We start from the raw sequence: 16,360 nt of genomic DNA, 5'->3' as shown, positions 1-16,360 counted from the left end.
CTACTTGTAATTAGGGTTTGATGAAGATGCCCACGATGAGTCGATGGTTTGTTTAGTCCATCCGCACAAGAATCGATTATGCACCCAATGCGCCGGCCGGCGGCTAATGCGGGGAGTTTGTTTATGTATTTAGCGACTCTGACGGAACCGGCCGGGCCGGGTTTAGGGTTCCAGCCCGTTCGTTAAGACCGTCCAACAAGTCTACGTACACCTCCCATCCAATACGTCTGGATACGTAGAAATCATCCATTTATTTACGTGTATATACTCCGTATTCTATTAGCATTAGTATATACTCCAGCATTGATTAAAACCTAATTACTCGGCGATCTTTTTCCAGCCGATACCGGACAAGCGTACAGCTCACGGCCCCGTCCTCCTTTTCAGCCCCATCTATCACCAGCACCGCTCCCCCCGGCAATATACAACCCGCGTGCTCCGTTTCCCCTCATTCATCCCCTCTGCGCCGCTCAACCAATCGCCCCCAAGGCCAGGTATCAATATCATGTTCATGGGGGGTTCATCCTCTTGTTCCGTGTCCTCCCTCGCGCTCGTCCCCCTACCAGATCTCCCTGACTCGGCCTTCTTTCTCCAGGTGCTCCGTGGATCCACCCAGCAGGGAAGAACATGGTCATCGTCTCTGGATTGGATCCAGGAGGCGGTGCACCGGTTTTCACCCGGGAGCAAACCAGCGAGATGCATGGCAACGCAGGGTCTGTGGAGGCGGTGGAGAGGGTTTTGCACGGGAGAGCCGGATCTGCTATGTAAGTTTCCATACTTGGTTTCGTGCTTGCCGCTGCTGCCCTTTTTCCTCTTGTGCGATTCGTGTTCCGCCGGCGCGGATGCGGGGACTGCGCGGATCTCGATGGTCAGACGTCGAGACCGCAGAAACCAAGGATTTCGGGTTTGCCTTGTCGGGGTTAATTAGGTTTGGAGGATTTGACGTCTCTGTTTTTGTGCGTTCTAGAGTGAATTAGGTTTTGGAGGAATTTGACACAAGAACACGTCTCCGTTGGTACGCGGCCTAGGGTTGACTAGGTTTGGAGAATTTGCGCTCTGTTTGTGGGCGTCCTAGGGTTAATTTGCGAAATAATACATCTCTCTTCTTGCGCATCCCTGAGTGTGGGTGCACTACGTTTGGAGATTTGACATCTCTGTTCATGCGCGTCCTTGCGCAGGGTTAATTAGGTTTGGATTATTTGACAAAAGCACGGCCCATGGTGGATCTCTACTCGGGGGCACTGACATCGCCGCTTACATGGAGTGAGCGGGTCCTTGTCGATGTGGAGCATGCTTGTGTGGCCAGAAGCGCTTGATCTTGGCCGAGATGGGGAGGGCGGTGAGAAGAATGCCATGATAGCTTCCACTTTTCGTCTTGTTGTTTTGATTCTTCAGATTTTTAGTGTGCTTAATTAGTTACTACTAGTTGGAATAACATAATGCCCTGCACCGGCAGCTTGCGTGCGTTTCGTTATGGCCTCGTAGGAGAACTCGTAAAGGATGGCTACTCGCCGGCTTCCTTATTGATTCGTCGCAGCCATGGAGGAGTCACATGACCCTGTACTTCTTTTTTAACACAATGACCCCCTGTACGTTGGCTAGCTGTTGCTTGTTGCTGCACCACTGACATGAACTACAGCCTCATTGATGCATGCATGCATGCATGAGGGTTCACCTGCGCACCATATTTCTTCTCTTAGGGTGTGTGCACATTATTTCTCTGCACGCAAGTCAAGCACGACATGGTGCATCAAAGTGGTTTCATCTCGTGACGATATGCATGTGTCGCTGTACAGATCCACACAGTTTTGTCCCTTTTGACTAAATATTTTTGTCTCTAGCTTGTTTCTCTCCCTATTGCTAAATCACAAGCCGGCGACTCACTCACTCGAGTACAACGTACTCCCTCTGTCCGGAAATACTTGTTCTCAAAATGGTTGTATCTATACATATTTTAATAATAGATACATCCATTTACAACAATTTTCAGGACAAGTATTTCCGGACGGAGTGACTACACGTTTACCGATTGCTTTGTTCCGTCCCTTTGCACAAGAGGTTTCGCTAGCTCATAGGAGGTGGCAATGCTCTGAACAATTAGATGCCAGAGCGCCGGTACACGTTATGTTAAAATTTGGAATGAAACCATTTGCTTGTTTCTAACTAAAGATAAAACATATGCGATTGTGTTCAATATACATCGGAAACTAAAATCCCGTATGATACTCCGTTGGTGGAGCGCGAGGCTCGCACCCCCCGCCCGAAATGGATGGCAGTGTTCTTCTTCCTTCCCCTAGAGCAAAGTTTCGCCCTCCTTGTATGCATGTCCATTGAGTCCTCCACCCCGAGGATATGAGTTTCGTCCTCATAGCCATGCCCGTGCACCACCTAGTAGAACCAAGTTTTTCCTATGGTCATGTAGTTCTTTCTGATGGTCACGGAATCACTTTCACAAAAGTCCCAACAAAGAGACATGGAGTTCTTTCTCATGGTCATGGAATCACTTTGACAAAGACCAACAATGAGACATGGTGTTTGGGCTTCACTAGTTCTTTCTTCCGCATAGTATGGCTGATTTTTATGTTGTTCGAGAGAAAAAAAACTAGATTGGTCCGACACCATTTAGTTCACATGGATTGATAAGTCCATTGATTTGGTTTTATTTGGAAAAAAATTGGCCTTCCTTTAATTAAATAAATAAGTGCCACACGTGTGGCACGAAGTAACACCGCCCTGACATTATTACAACTAAAATTGCCATCCAAAAAAAAGAAAAAAAACTGAAACTTGCCATTCAAATAAAAAGTTGTCATAATTCACAACTAAAGTTGCCATAAAAAACGTCATGATGGAATTGCTTTGTGCCACACATGTGACACTTATCAGGGTCCTTAATTTTTCCATTTTAAGTTCATTGTGGATCTGCCTTTTGCCGTCCAAACCTATTCTGTTTCGTCAAGTTCCGTTCTGATTTGTTTCTCTGTGCATATTTGTTTGTCCCGGGCATCAAATTCATAGGCTAGTGAAGTCCGACTACCAGCGGCCAATTTCTGAATGTAAATTAGATTTGACTGCTTTTGTGTTCTCTATATGGTGATTTTCCGGTTCATCAAACAAAAATCTACATGGTTTACATCTGGACTAATTAGCCTACCCAACCATAGCGCTGGACTAATCAGCCCATCGGCTGGAAGGAAGCCCACAACGATCCCCAACCTTAACAGGCCAGGGAACATTCTGAACGGATCCAGCAATGCTCCAGCCTGCCTAGCCCGCCTGGCCGAACGAAAACCCTAGCTTACCTCCCGCTATATATTGGCTGCTCATCTCATTTCGCCCCTCCCCTTTTCCCCTCCCCGAGCGCCGCCACCAGCCGGCAGCGCCCCCTTCGTCCCCTCCGTCGGCTTCCCCGGCGAGCTACCAAGGTAAGTCGATCCGTCCGTCGCGTACATCTCGTCGACGATCGTCTCCCCTGCTAGACCTCGTAGATGATCCATGGCGTAGATCTCGTCGACGATCGTCTCCCCTGCCTAGACCTCGTAGATGATCCATGGCGTAGATCTCGTAGACGGTCACCTCCCCTGCATAGACCTCGTAGGTGAACCATCGCGTGGATCTCGTCGAGGATTCATCCTCCATGCTGTCCCCTTGAACTGTATGCATCTCTGTGTGGTATGGGTAGATCCGTCTCCTGTGCAGATTTTCGAGCTGGACAGAGTGGCTCTGTTTCGATTCGGGAGTAGGCCCTGGTGCTATGTGGGTAGTAGGACCTATTTTCCCTCCATTCTGTTGTGATTCAGGAGCATGGTCTGTTGTTCATGCCTTCTGGTTTTAGTCGGGAGCATGGTCTGTTGTCCATGTGTTCTGGTTTGAGTCGTGATTAGGACCATTTTCAATGCACTCGGCTTTGTGTCGGGATTAGATCCCTTTAAATTGCAACTGATTTTTTTATGCTGTGTAAGTGATCTCATAGATGATTTATCTACTGTGCTGCCCCATTGTTTGTCTGTTTAGATCTCTTAGAGTTATTGTGTAGATCTCGTATAAATCATCTGCTCTGCAGATTTTCGAGCTGGACTAGTGGCCCTTGTCCTCTGTTTCAATTCTGTAGTATTTTGTAATCTCCCTTTTCTCTGTTGCTGCTTGATTTCAGCAGTTTATTTAAGTTACTCAAATGTTCTGTTTGCTTTACTCTTCTTTTCAGAAGGAGGAATGGTTCGTCCCTTGGAAGTGCGGTTCGTTCCCTTGTCCGGCTTTGCACCTGGAGGGGATCCACCACAAGGTCCTAGAGCAAAGAAAGTATCCAAGGCTGCACCTGTGTTTGAAGTCCCTGGGTTATGGACACCAGATGTACCTCTAGAGAATGCCTATCGTGACTGTATTAACATGACTGTCGTATGTTACTTATTCCTGATCATGATTCTTTTATATCTTTACTTTCTGTTTGATTACTGTCTTTGAGATGTGTGCTTTGTACATCTTTGCTGCAGGTATACCTTGATTTGCACTTGCCAAGGAAAATGAAGGCTAAGCTTTCTCTGAGAGAGACCTTGTAAGAAATCTCTTACCTGTTAAATGATTATGCAATTTTGAAGATATGCACCTGAGGATTGTAGTAGTAGCTCTTCAAATATGGCTTGCAGTGGTTAGGTATACAAATTGTGGAATTTGTAGTACTGTTGTGTGTTGTCAAACATAACTGATTTCGATAATGCCAAAGCTAGTACCTGTAGTAATTTGGGACTAGATCAGCTGCTAGAGTAACATAGATAATATGTAGGGCATTCTTAGTTTATATGACGTAATCTTAATTCAATTAGTTTCCCTGCCAATGAACTTGACCTAATAAGTGCTTTTCCTTCATAGCTATATGATATATGGTGGCAATACAATCAAAGAACTTGCGGAGCTTGTATGCGGTCGTCTGAATCTTGAGGTGGGGCATCCAATGAAGTTCACCATTGATGGGACTCTTCTGCCGGAAGGTGCTGTTCTTTTATTCGCTGCCTTCTAATTATTTTAGTGATGCTGTATTTTCTGTTTTATAGTTTGCTATGCACACTTTGTTTTTTTAGTCTGATGATGTGTGTTCATTTACATCTGTTTTGTAGATTGTGTACTCTCTTCAGTTTACAACAAGTATGTTTGGGACGGGAGCATTCTGACACTTGGCTGCAGTGTTGGTAAGTACTTCAGGATAGCCCTGTTGTTTCTGTATATGATTGTTGTTCTGACATTTCGTTCAAGGAAGTTGTCAGTTCTGAGTTGTATCTTTTGTTTTTCTTAAACAGATAATGTGAAGAAAATCTTCAACGTGGACCTGTCAGTGAAAGTTCCTGTGATACCACCAGGTGAAAATAAGTGTAGTTTGAGGTCATTTGTCATGGTACTTGTGTTGGCTAGAACTGATCAGATGTTTTATTCTCTTAATGACAGTGCATGTGATTGAAGATGAAGTCCCATTACCCACTCTGAGGATCTGCTCTGTCCGGGACGCATGGAGGGCGTCTATGATGAGCAAGGTTGGAACCTACTCGCTGAAGGATGGTGCTCCAGCTGTGCTGGTGCACGGCACCTATGGGGAGGGCGGGTCACTAGTTTTCTATTAGGTTCTGTCGCTGGCACAATAGTCCCGTGTCACTTTTGCCGCAAGTCATGACTTGGAGTTGCTTCTGTTAAGCCCATCTCGTAGTCCTTTTGTGAATGAGGCACCTGTTTACATCCTGTGATCCTTTTGTGTCATGAGGCACTGTTTACATTTTGTGGTCATTTTGCGACATGGGCAGTCATTTTGCATCCTCTAGTCCTTCAGATGTTAATTGAGGCACTGATTACATCCGTCTGCTTTGCTATCTGGCTGTGAAAAACTTTCTGCCGTCTTGATCCACTGATTTATTTCCTTGGTTATCTTGTGATACTTTTTTGAATGGGAGCATGTCCAAGACAGAAATTCTGTTTTCTGAAGATTTGGCTGCCATTCTCTATTATCTCTCTTATTTTGCACTGATGATTGCAAGTAATTATGCTTTGTCTGGAAACACGTGGAATTGGTGTCTTTGCTTGCTCATGTCTAGGACATCCAATTAGGATGATTTATAACCTCATGTTCCAGCCTCGTGGTGCAACATTGCAACATCATATTTCTACATATATGTTCTTTGCAGCGCAGCTTGCAAACTCAGAATTGGAGCTGTGAATTAATCAAGACCATACTCATTCTCTCTGGGCTTGCCTCCTTTATGCGATCTTCAATTCTTGTTTGGTTGTCTGGTGTGATTGTGGGTTAGGGCTGTTGAGAGTTGTTGTTGGTTTTGGCTTTCCGAGGAGGGTCAAATTTGAGGCTGGATCACACCTGCCATGTTATTTTGAAAATTAGTTTGGCTGTCCAGGTCTTTTTAGCGCAGTATGGATGTAGATGCACATCCATAGGCGCATGCACTCGTCCTAATGAGCACCTCCGATAGATTGAGCGGCACATCATCTTGAGATTGATAAAGTCGTCACATACGCCTTTCTAGTCGATGAGAACATCTTCCTCCATTTTTCATTGAAAACACATCGCCGGAAGGTCTGAAATAAAAATAGAAAAATGCGAGTACCGATGCTAAGTCTAGAACTTTGGTGTGCTGGGATACTACTCTCCTCTTAATCATACAACCATAGGTTGTTCATGAAATCCAGGTTCTAACATGACGAATGAAGGTAACCATATTGACTTTTTATAATCTATAATGTGACACATGTGGCAAGCAATTCAAACAATTCAAAAAAAAATTGTTAAGACTTTTTATAATCTGAAATTGTTTGTAGGAGAGCGCTCCTACAGTAACCTTATTGACTCACATAGTATGCCTTTTGTAATCTGTAGCGTTCATTTTTTCATTAATACTCTTAACTTGCATGTTTTTTTATTGGCATAAGAAATTAGAACGAGTACAAGTGACGGTACGGAGACAAAAAGACGTGGACATGATGTTCGCAGCACACATACAAGAGATGCTCGACCCGAATAGAAGGTACATCACCGGATATCCAATTCGGTGCCCAGGCTCATCTGCTTCCGCTCAGAAAATAAAATAAAATAAATACTAGAAAAAATAAAGAATTCCATTTTTTTTGTGATAGATAATTTGTTGCGTGAGGTCCGCTTTAAATTTCAACTTATCTGGACATCTGAATAGCTCTCGAAGACAAATTGGGTCAGAATACCCTATGAGTTGAAATTTGAAACAGACCTCACGCGTCAAATTATCTATCACCTAATTTTTTTTTAATTTTTTTGAATTTTTCTAATATTTATTTTGATTTTTTTTTAACATGGGTGCAGATAAGCTCGGGGCCAAAACTCCGCATTCGTACATCACAGCCAACCCACTTATACTTGGACTAGAGAGGCGTCTAGGGGTTCTCCGTGTCGCCAGGGAGGGCAACCCGTGTGATAGGGGGGCGGGCAATCAAAATGATCGCTCTAGCGTTCAGGGCAATTAGTGAGTTCAAGTCAAAGACACGAAATTCATACTTGTCAAGTATCTCACTTGATTCATAATATTATAGACGGCAAATACAAACAGCACAGCTTGGGATACAAGGTAAGGGTAGTAGTATGTGAGAGGTACTCCCTCCGTTCCATATTATTTGTCGCTGACTTAGTACAAAGTTGTACTAAATCAGCGACGAGTAATATGGAACGGAGGGAGTAGAAGAAAGCGGTGGTGAGTTTTAGACAGAGAAGCATGTGAGATTGGAGTCAGTTGTGCCAAATTCTTCGAGCCCTTCCTCGGACGGCGTCTTCTCTTCTAAGCACTAACTCATTAAGGGTTCTTCTGCCTCCTGTCGGATCCGCCCCCGAACTGCCTCGTCTCCGATGGCCGTAGAGCCATTGGGACGTGGTGGATCCCGGCCCTTGCTAGCGGGGAGGGCTTCGCTTTTAGATGTCGCTTTTAATTCTTTTAGGGTTTGTATCTTGCTCAGAGAGGCGAGACAACGGCGGTTTTCTGAAGATGTAGTAAGGTTCTTCTCGCTTAGCCCCGTCCCGGTGATGTGTCTAGCGTCATCGGAGGGCGTATAGAGGTGTGTCTCTGACAGATCTCGCAGGATTATGTCGGTGGTTGTCTTTGGTGAATCTACTCATATCCGGTCTTTGTTCGTCTATATTCGTGTATCTTCAGGTTGGAATTGTTCGGTCTGCGTGTCTCGTCATCAGCGGCGGTTGCTGTTTTGGTGTGCTGATCGTATTGCGCTTTAACACGACGACTTTCTGACTGTCTATTACAACAAGTTCTACTCGGCTCCGGCAAGGGAGGGTGATGATAGCAGCACGCATTCGGCTCGCTTCAGTGCTTGTAGTCGTAGTTAGGTGATCTACAGATCTAGATGTAATTTTTATTATTTCTATTATTCGTTGTACTGCCATGATTGAATAGAATAGATTTTTTTTCTTTTTTGCAAAAAGAACCAGATGAAAAGTACTACGTACTAACTTATTAAGTCTCATCGGGCTGATATGCAGGTCCACCGGTCACCTCTTGCGCACTGTTCTCATGAACACATTCTTCAACCGTGCGTCCTTGCCGTGGGTGATAACCACCCCTCCGTCTGCAGGACTGTTAAGAATGAAACTCGGTGCAGACGGTGTTCTTCTTGGTTATAAGGTGTCCATGTCGTGCATGCATTTAGTGTTATTCAGAGCTGTGTTTTTTTGCTTTCGGGCTGCATGCAAAGCAATCTTGTTTTATTCTGAAAACATGGTGCTTGCTTTGAATCTGAATCAGGGACCCTGATGTGATGGTATCATACGCCCAGTGCTGCTTGCCTCTGAATCTGAATTGCCAGTTTTACAGTTTGTTTTTTTGGCACACCTCAGTTTTACAACTAGACTAGTGAGTTGAAACTTCAGACACAACACTCATCTGCCTGGTGTTCTGCCATCGGGGCAATTCGGCGGCGTTGCCAGAGGTGATAATTTTTATTGCAAAATTAGCAGTGATGCTTAGCTATGTGAATTGATGTTTCAGCCGAAAGAGAATTGATGGGAGCTGTTTCATCATTAATAATCTGAATTCTGTAAATCAATACTAATTGAAGTGCCTATGTTACAGTTCATGCAAAAAAAAATTGTGCCCCTCCTTTAATATTCTTCGTCTGCACAATTTAGACCGCACTCACATTGTGGATGAATCTGGTTCTGACAGAAAAAATAAATCTTGGATGTTTTTTCGTTCTTATTGAAAATTATTGAGTATCTTTTTCGTCCCTCAACTCTTAGGCGAAGTCTAGTCTCTCAACTTTAAAACCAAACAACTTGCACCCTCAACTCTTAAAGCTGGACAAGTTTAGTTCCTTGTCTCGGTTGACCTGATATCGGTGCTGACTTAGCGAGGTTTTGACCGGTCTTCGTCCACATGGTAATATTTCTCTCTTCTACCTTCTTCCTTCTCACATTGGCTTGAGGCATTTCATCGAACATTTTGCATGCACTGCGTGTTCCGTCCACGACGAACCCTCGCAAGTCCCTCCAGCCAGCCAGCCAGCCACGATGCGTCTGATCTACCTCGTCGGCCACCGCGAGCTTGCTGCACCTCGTCGGACACCGCAACTCCCGCTTCATGAGGAGGATGAAGGCAAGCAGGCGGCATCATCATGGTGGCTGCGGAGGACGAAGGCAAGCCACGCGGGCGGTGGCGCTGCCTCACGCTCGCCCTCCTCTTCTCCATTGCCTGGGAGCACGTGCTCTGGGGCGCGTGGGCGAGGGAGTCCAGTCTACGGCTGGCGCATGAGGAGAAGCTCAAGAGTAAAGAGCGCGTCGGGCATCTCCATCCGGTGCTCAGCACCACGAGCATGCTGGGCGGGGTGGCGGCGCTCCCGTACAGCCACTACGGAGCTGCACACGTACACCATGTACACAGCCAAAACAGGGACGAGGCAGCGTCGCCCATGTACACCACGTACGCTCTCGTATAGCATCCTAACACTAACGGGACGAGGCAGCACCACGGGCATGCTGGGCGGGGCGGCGGCGCTCCTGAACAGCGTCTCCAAGGTGACGGTGATGGGCGTGCACTAGTAGAAAAAAGGTCAAATATGAAGCACATTAGTGCTGGTTTGTAAAAAAACCGGCATTAATGTGATCAATAGTACCGGTTCGTGGCGAACCTTTAATACCGGTTCATGTCACGAACCGGTACTAAAGAGGTTGTGGCAGCCTGCGGTCAGGCTATGGCCCCACCATCACCATTTAGTGCCGGTTCATACCACGAACCGGTACAAATGAGGTTATGGCAAGCTGTTTTTAGTCCCACCTCGCTTTCCTAACAAGGCTTTTACCACCTTAAATATGTTACTTCTCAAACTATCACAAGCACTTGTTCTTCATTGAACTCTATGTGTAGAATTTGTGGCCGCAATATGAGTCTTTACCGGTTTATAAATCGTTGAGGACTCATATTGACAATTCAGATTGTACACAAAAAGATCATTGATGATCAAAGTTTTTTTTATGTATAAGATCATATTGACAATTCAGACTGTAAAGAAATATAAGATCATGATCTAAATGCTCTTATATTTTTTGCGTTCAGTATGCACCATTTAAAGCGACGCCATCAACTTTCAACCATTTCTGCCTTCATTTGCTATTTTCCATGCATTTAATGATTTGTTTTGAGAACTAAATGACCTGAAAATTGAAAAGCACTACAAATGAACTCTGAAAAAGTTGAAACTTGGCATGGTATCATCATTTCATCCACATAGCATGTTCAAGAAAGTAGAGAGAGTTACGGCAAAAACTGGATGCACTTCGTTTACAAACTGGACAATCTCTTTCGAAGTATTCGGGTTTCTGACGAAATTAAACTCATCTGTTACAAAGACATTTCATTTTTTTAAACTTATCACAACTCCAGACTTTTTGTGCATTCAGTATGCACATTCAAAGCGACGCCATCAACTTTCAACCATTTCTGCCTTCATTTGCTATTTTTCATGCATTTAATGATTTGTTTTAAGCTAGATGATCCTGAAATTGAAAAGCACTACAAAATGAGATACATTAGTCCCGGTTTGAATTTGAGCCAGCACTAATGTGTCCATTAGTGCCGGTTCCAACTGCTAGGCGGGAGGAGCTCTTTAGTACCGGTTCATCTCGAACCTTTAGCACCGGTTCGTGTCACAAACTGGTACTAATGAGGTTGTGTCAGGTAAGGCTGGGGCCCCACGAGCACCTTTAGTACCGGTTCATGGCATGAACCAGTACTACAGTTTCTTAGTAAGCTGTTTTTTAGTCCCACCTCGCGAAGAGAGAGGAACTAGGAGCGGTTTATAAGCCCTGAGTGCAGAGACGATGAAGAAGAGGCTCAATGCTCACGTTGCTTAGCTTCAAGCCTTAAGGAATATGGTAGACTGCACAGAGCTATGTGCAGTGCAGTTTACACTATTCCGAAAGGCTTGAAGCTAATTAACGAGCATTGCACCTCCTTTTTATTTTTAATAACTTATTACAACTCCGGACTTCTTCTGTTATGGCAAAAACTAGATGCACTTCGTGTACAAACTGAACAATCTCTTACAAACTGTACAAAAAAACTATATTTGCTATTTTTCATTCGTTTACTGATTTGTTTAGAGAGTCAAATGACCGTGAAATTGAAAATCACTACAAAATAAACTCTGAAAATGTTAAAACTTAACATGGTATCATCATTTCACCCACATAGCATATGGAAGAGAGTAGAGAGGGTTACGGCAAAAACTTGACGCATTTCCTGTACAAACTAGACAATCGCTTTTGGAGTATCAGGGCTTCGGACGAGAACTCATGTGTTATACAGGCACTTCATATTTTTTAAACTTATTTGAACTCCAGACATTTTTTACGTTCAGTATGCACCATTCAGAGCGACGTCATCAATTTCCAACACGATTTGCTATTTTTCATTCGTTTACTGATTGCCAAATGACCGTGAAATTGAAAATCACTAGAAAATGAACTCTGAAAATGTTGAATTTTGGCAAACTAGATAAAAACTACTCACAAATAAATAGAAGAAAATAAATATAATAGAAAAGAAAAAACTATACAAAAAACTGCGCAGAAATAAATAGAAGGAAATAAAGCAGAAAAGAAAAAAACTATATAAAAAAATTTGGGGCTATGCCCACTGGGTCTGCTAGGCCATGGGCGTGCAATTACAGGCCCTAAAGGCGCTCACAGGGCAGCGCGCAGAAGTTAGGCCCAGAAGCCTGCTATATAGAGGAGTTCAAAGAGGCAGCCGCGGCTGGGTTTATAAACCAGTGCGGCTGCCCTTCGCCCGGCGAGGTGGGACTAAACTTTGTGCACCGCGGCCGCTTGGCCTGGCGAAAATACCTTTAGTACCGGTTGGGCCCAACCGGTACTAAAGGCCCATCCTATATATATATAGCACTTATAAAAATTTCAGTTTCATCCCCCACTTCATCTCCAACCGCGCGCGCCGCTCGATCCCGTCGTGTCGCCGCCCGTCGCCCTCGTCTTCATCGCTGTCCCCCGCCGCCGCCCGTCGTCGTCGTCGTCTCGCCGCCGTTGCCCCGAACGCCGCCGCCGTCTGTCATCGTCGCCGCGGCGCCGCCCGTAGGTCTCTCTCCTCGCACCCGCGCGCCCCGGCCGGCCCGTACATACGCCGCTGCCCCCTCCCCGTACGCCGGCGCCCCCGCTCGTACGTACGGGGCGGCGGCGTACGGGGCGCGCTGCACATACACACACACACGTACGTATACACGTAGTACACACACATACATACACACATACACACACATACACGCGAGATTTGAACTAGTTGAATAATTAATATAACTAGTTTATTTTTAGTAAGAAAATTTAGGTATCTGAGATTTGATGATCTAATTAAAATATTATTTGTTAATGAGTTTTTCTGTTTATTTAAATTTTTTTATATATTTTTAGTTTATATAAATGTTAGATTAATGTCGAATGTTAGATGAATTAGATAGAAAAGTTAAATATATATTAATGTCAATTGTTAGAGATGAATATAGTTAGATAAATTAATGTCAAATGTTAGATGAATATATATTTGAATTAGCTAGATATTAATTAATGTTAGATAGTAATAAGTGTTTAATGTTTCATCTAAATGAACATAGGAAATGTCATCTGACGACGAAAAAGATTTCATTATGTGCGAACACTGTGAAGACCGGCGCAGCCTGTGCGACAGAAATTTCCTTGTTGATGATAGGCGCTTCAGCATCAAGCTGGATGAGACATTCGAAATGGATAAAGTAAGTCACAACGGCAATTATTTTTTGAATGCAAAACTTATAATTTTAAATTATAATTTTAAAGCATGACTCATGCTTCATTTGCTTCAACTTATAATTTTAAATTTTCACTATTCTACTAGCGCATCCCCTGCCATGCAAGAATTTTTGTCTTGGATAAGATAGGTTTTAGTGTTATAGATGATATGAAGGTAAAGAGAGTTTACTTGAAGACCGAGCATGGGTATACTTTTAACGTCAAATTATACAATGAAGACACATACACCCATTTTAAATGCAAAACTTGATAAGCACTATGCAAGGCTTATGCATTTGAGCCTGAGATGGTTATCACCTTTGATATTCGTCCGGAAAATGATATTGAAGGTAATAGAGATATCTGGGTCGATGTGCAAACGCCTCCAGTTCTACCATTATGTGAGTTTTTCTCAACCATGCATGTATGTTTATGTCTTTAATATTGTTTATTCAAAAATAGTTGAGAACTAATTTGTATTGTCAGCTTATTTCGGTTCAAGCAAACATGTCCGACGCTTGGTAGACAGGACCTACTACTGCCCCGGGGCTGAACTAAACTGCGAGGAGATAAGTCATTATGTTTCATGGCTTGAGGATCTTCATACTGTCAAGACAAATTTTCTTCCTGCACTTAGAAATGTTAGTACTCAAAACGTGCGACCAATAGTGATCGTATTGAACTACGATCACATCTATAATGGAAAGATGGTAAGATTTTTACTATTTGTCCTTAGTGCATCTTTTGCATACATTATTTTTGAAGCTAAACTTTCATTGCTAAGTATATTAATTACTATACGATGTTCTTCAACAGAGACTCCCGATGATAGTTGTGCCTTAGTGGATCGAGACAAAAGGTCGCATGTCAATGGTTAGCTTACGACCAAGATATCCTACATTGCACATGAGTGCATTCAGGATTTTCTGAAAGCGATGAATCCTTAATAGTGAAAGATTGGAGCAAAATTGTTAACGATCGCAGAGAAGTACTTGGGGGCAGCAAGGAGACGCGCAACCCACGATTAGGAGACAGATTCATCTGTATGCTCCAGTATGATGAATCAGGAAAGCTATACATGTTCTATGCTATTCTACCTGAGAGGGAGCAGTAGGAGTGATTTAGCTAGTTCATGCTCTTAGTACTTGTCCTCTCATGTCCGTATTCTCGTCCTGAACTTAATTAATCTCAAATAGTGGTTTGCTTGTGAATGCTTATAATATCATGACCATGTTGAACTCGATGATATCTTTGCTTCTGTTACAAGTGAATATTTCTTTTTTAAGCTAGTGTTGGTGGTGATTAGATAGCGGAAATGACTATGATGATTAAATAGTGGTAATGACGACTACGATGATTTTTAGCTAGCTAGTATATATATATATATATATATATATATATATATATATACTGTTGTTGGTGATGATATGATGTAAGAGTTTATTTATTTATTAATATGTGATGATGAGTTATTATATATATCATTTATGAAAGAAACCGCAAATTAGTTTGAACTGGATGGATCCTAGCTAAGTGATCAAGTATATATATATATATATGTCATATCCATATCCATATCAAGTATAACAAGTCATTATAACATAAAACAATCCTAAATTAAATTGATAACACAAATTTAAAGGAAAAATAAAAAATAAAACCAAAACCCACAAATATTTAGTACCGGTTGGTGTTACCAACCGGTACTAATGATCTACCGCACCCGTGGTCTGGCTCGTGCCACGTGGTGGCAGTTTAGCGTCGGTTCATGCCGAACCGGTACTAAAGGGGGGGGGCTTTAGTGCCCACCCTTTAGTACCGGTTATGGAACCGGCACTAAAGGCCTTTACGAACCGGGACTAAAGCCCGGTTCTGCACTAGTGGTGGTGCGGCTGGTGGTGGACAAGCTGGCGCGCCGGCGTACGTGTGAACGCCATGTCGCCCGGTTGCCGCGGTGAGAGCTCGGTCGGCGAGGGCCGCAGCAGCGCGACGGAGATGCTGATGCTGACTTGCACTCTTCCGAGTTGCGGCTTCCTTTTGACCTAAGCGAAGCAGCACGCCGCCTCACAGGGCGTCAGCCAGCACCCGTCCGCAAGCCACGGGAGCCAGCCGTTGACGGCACACGCAGTGCATGCTAGGTGTTTGATGAAATGTCTCAGTAATCCAATGTGACAAGGGGAAAGGTAGGAGAGAGAAGTACCGCCACGTGAACGAAGACGGGTCAAAACCGTGATGAGTAAGCAGCGATACTGGGTCAACCGAGACAAGGGGCTAAACTTGTCCAGTTTCAAGAGTTAGGGGTGTAAATTGTCCGGTTTTAAACTTCAAAGACTAGACTTTGCAAAGAGTTGAAGGACGAAAAGTATACTTTCTTCAATAATTAAATCGACACTCACTACATCGAGGATTAGCATACAATTGTCTATGCATAAGGTCTTCTATAAATTTATCTGTCGATGTGCTCTTTTGGAAGTCGTGTCTGTTAGGAGGCTTCGATTCCTTAAAAAAGTACTCCCTCCATTTCATTTCAAAATAACAACTGTGAACTAAAACCATAACACTTATTTTAAAATGCCGAAAATAGAAGAGCTGTCTGTTTAATTTACAAATCCTGGACGAAAATTGTTACAACATGTCCACAAAATCCTAAAGATGTGTGATGTTACCATCTATGTTACTCTCACTGTGAGTAGTCTAAGAAGATAATATTAAACAGTGTGGGGCTAGGAAAGTGTGGCCTGTTTACGGCCAGTTGAGACGAGCGCCGCACGATCCAGCTGGATCGAACGTCTCGCGGGGCGGTTGATCTCACACAGAAATCAGCCCGTTGAAAAGAGAGATGCTTTCCCTTATTCCAGCCATGTCTGATCACTTGGCGGTTCTGAATTTTTTTCACTCAGCAAAATTCAAAGCCAGCATCGAGATAGCTTGAGCTGATCTGACCGATGCTTGCAATGCCTCACCTCTTATGAACTTCCTCCGTTCATCTGACCGATGCTTGCAATGCCTCCACTTTTGTGAACTTCCTCCGTTCCTACCGTGTGTACCAGGAGGCTACAGCCACAA

General features: G+C 43.7%; 1 protein-coding gene across 3 annotated transcripts; it reads left to right on the top strand.

Annotated features, from left to right (window-relative positions):
- The first annotated feature begins 336 nt into the window (after positions 1-336).
- Positions 337-5,838, top strand: LOC125515582. 3 transcript variants are annotated; one of them, XM_048681078.1, is made up of 9 exons: positions 337-494; positions 596-764; positions 1,179-1,339; positions 4,205-4,395; positions 4,491-4,552; positions 4,867-4,985; positions 5,112-5,183; positions 5,292-5,351; positions 5,437-5,838. In XM_048681078.1, the coding sequence occupies exons 3-9, from the start codon at positions 1,282-1,284 to the stop codon at positions 5,607-5,609; spliced, it is 735 nt and encodes a 244-aa protein (XP_048537035.1). In that variant the 5' UTR covers positions 337-494; positions 596-764; positions 1,179-1,281; the 3' UTR covers positions 5,610-5,838. The 3 variants fall into 3 exon arrangements, with proteins under 3 accessions (XP_048537035.1, XP_048537036.1, XP_048537037.1); XM_048681079.1 differs by lacking the exon at positions 1,179-1,339 and having other exon boundaries at positions 338-494; XM_048681080.1 differs by lacking the exons at positions 337-494; positions 596-764; positions 1,179-1,339 and adding an exon at positions 3,267-3,425.
- The last annotated feature ends 10,522 nt before the right edge of the window (positions 5,839-16,360 follow it).

Source organism: Triticum urartu, chromosome 6, assembly GCF_003073215.2.
Source record: "Triticum urartu cultivar G1812 chromosome 6, Tu2.1, whole genome shotgun sequence".
Taxonomy (NCBI): domain Eukaryota; kingdom Viridiplantae; phylum Streptophyta; class Magnoliopsida; order Poales; family Poaceae; genus Triticum; species Triticum urartu.
The sequence above is the reverse complement of the archived record's forward strand: the minus strand, read 5'-3'. Positions and strand labels throughout refer to the sequence as shown.

What these genes read in the sequence shown, in the direction of transcription:
- LOC125515582 (XM_048681078.1), top strand. Translation starts at nt 1,282, where the DNA reads ATGTGGAGCATGCTTGTGTGGCCAGAAGCGCTTGATCTTGGCCGAGAT. An exon ending in CTTTCTCTGAGAGAGACCTT is followed by an intron (nt 4,553 to 4,866) that starts GTAAGAAATCTC and finishes TTTCCTTCATAG; the next exon opens with CTATATGATATATGGTGGCA. An exon ending in TGGGACTCTTCTGCCGGAAG is followed by an intron (nt 4,986 to 5,111) that starts GTGCTGTTCTTT and finishes TCTGTTTTGTAG; the next exon opens with ATTGTGTACTCTCTTCAGTT.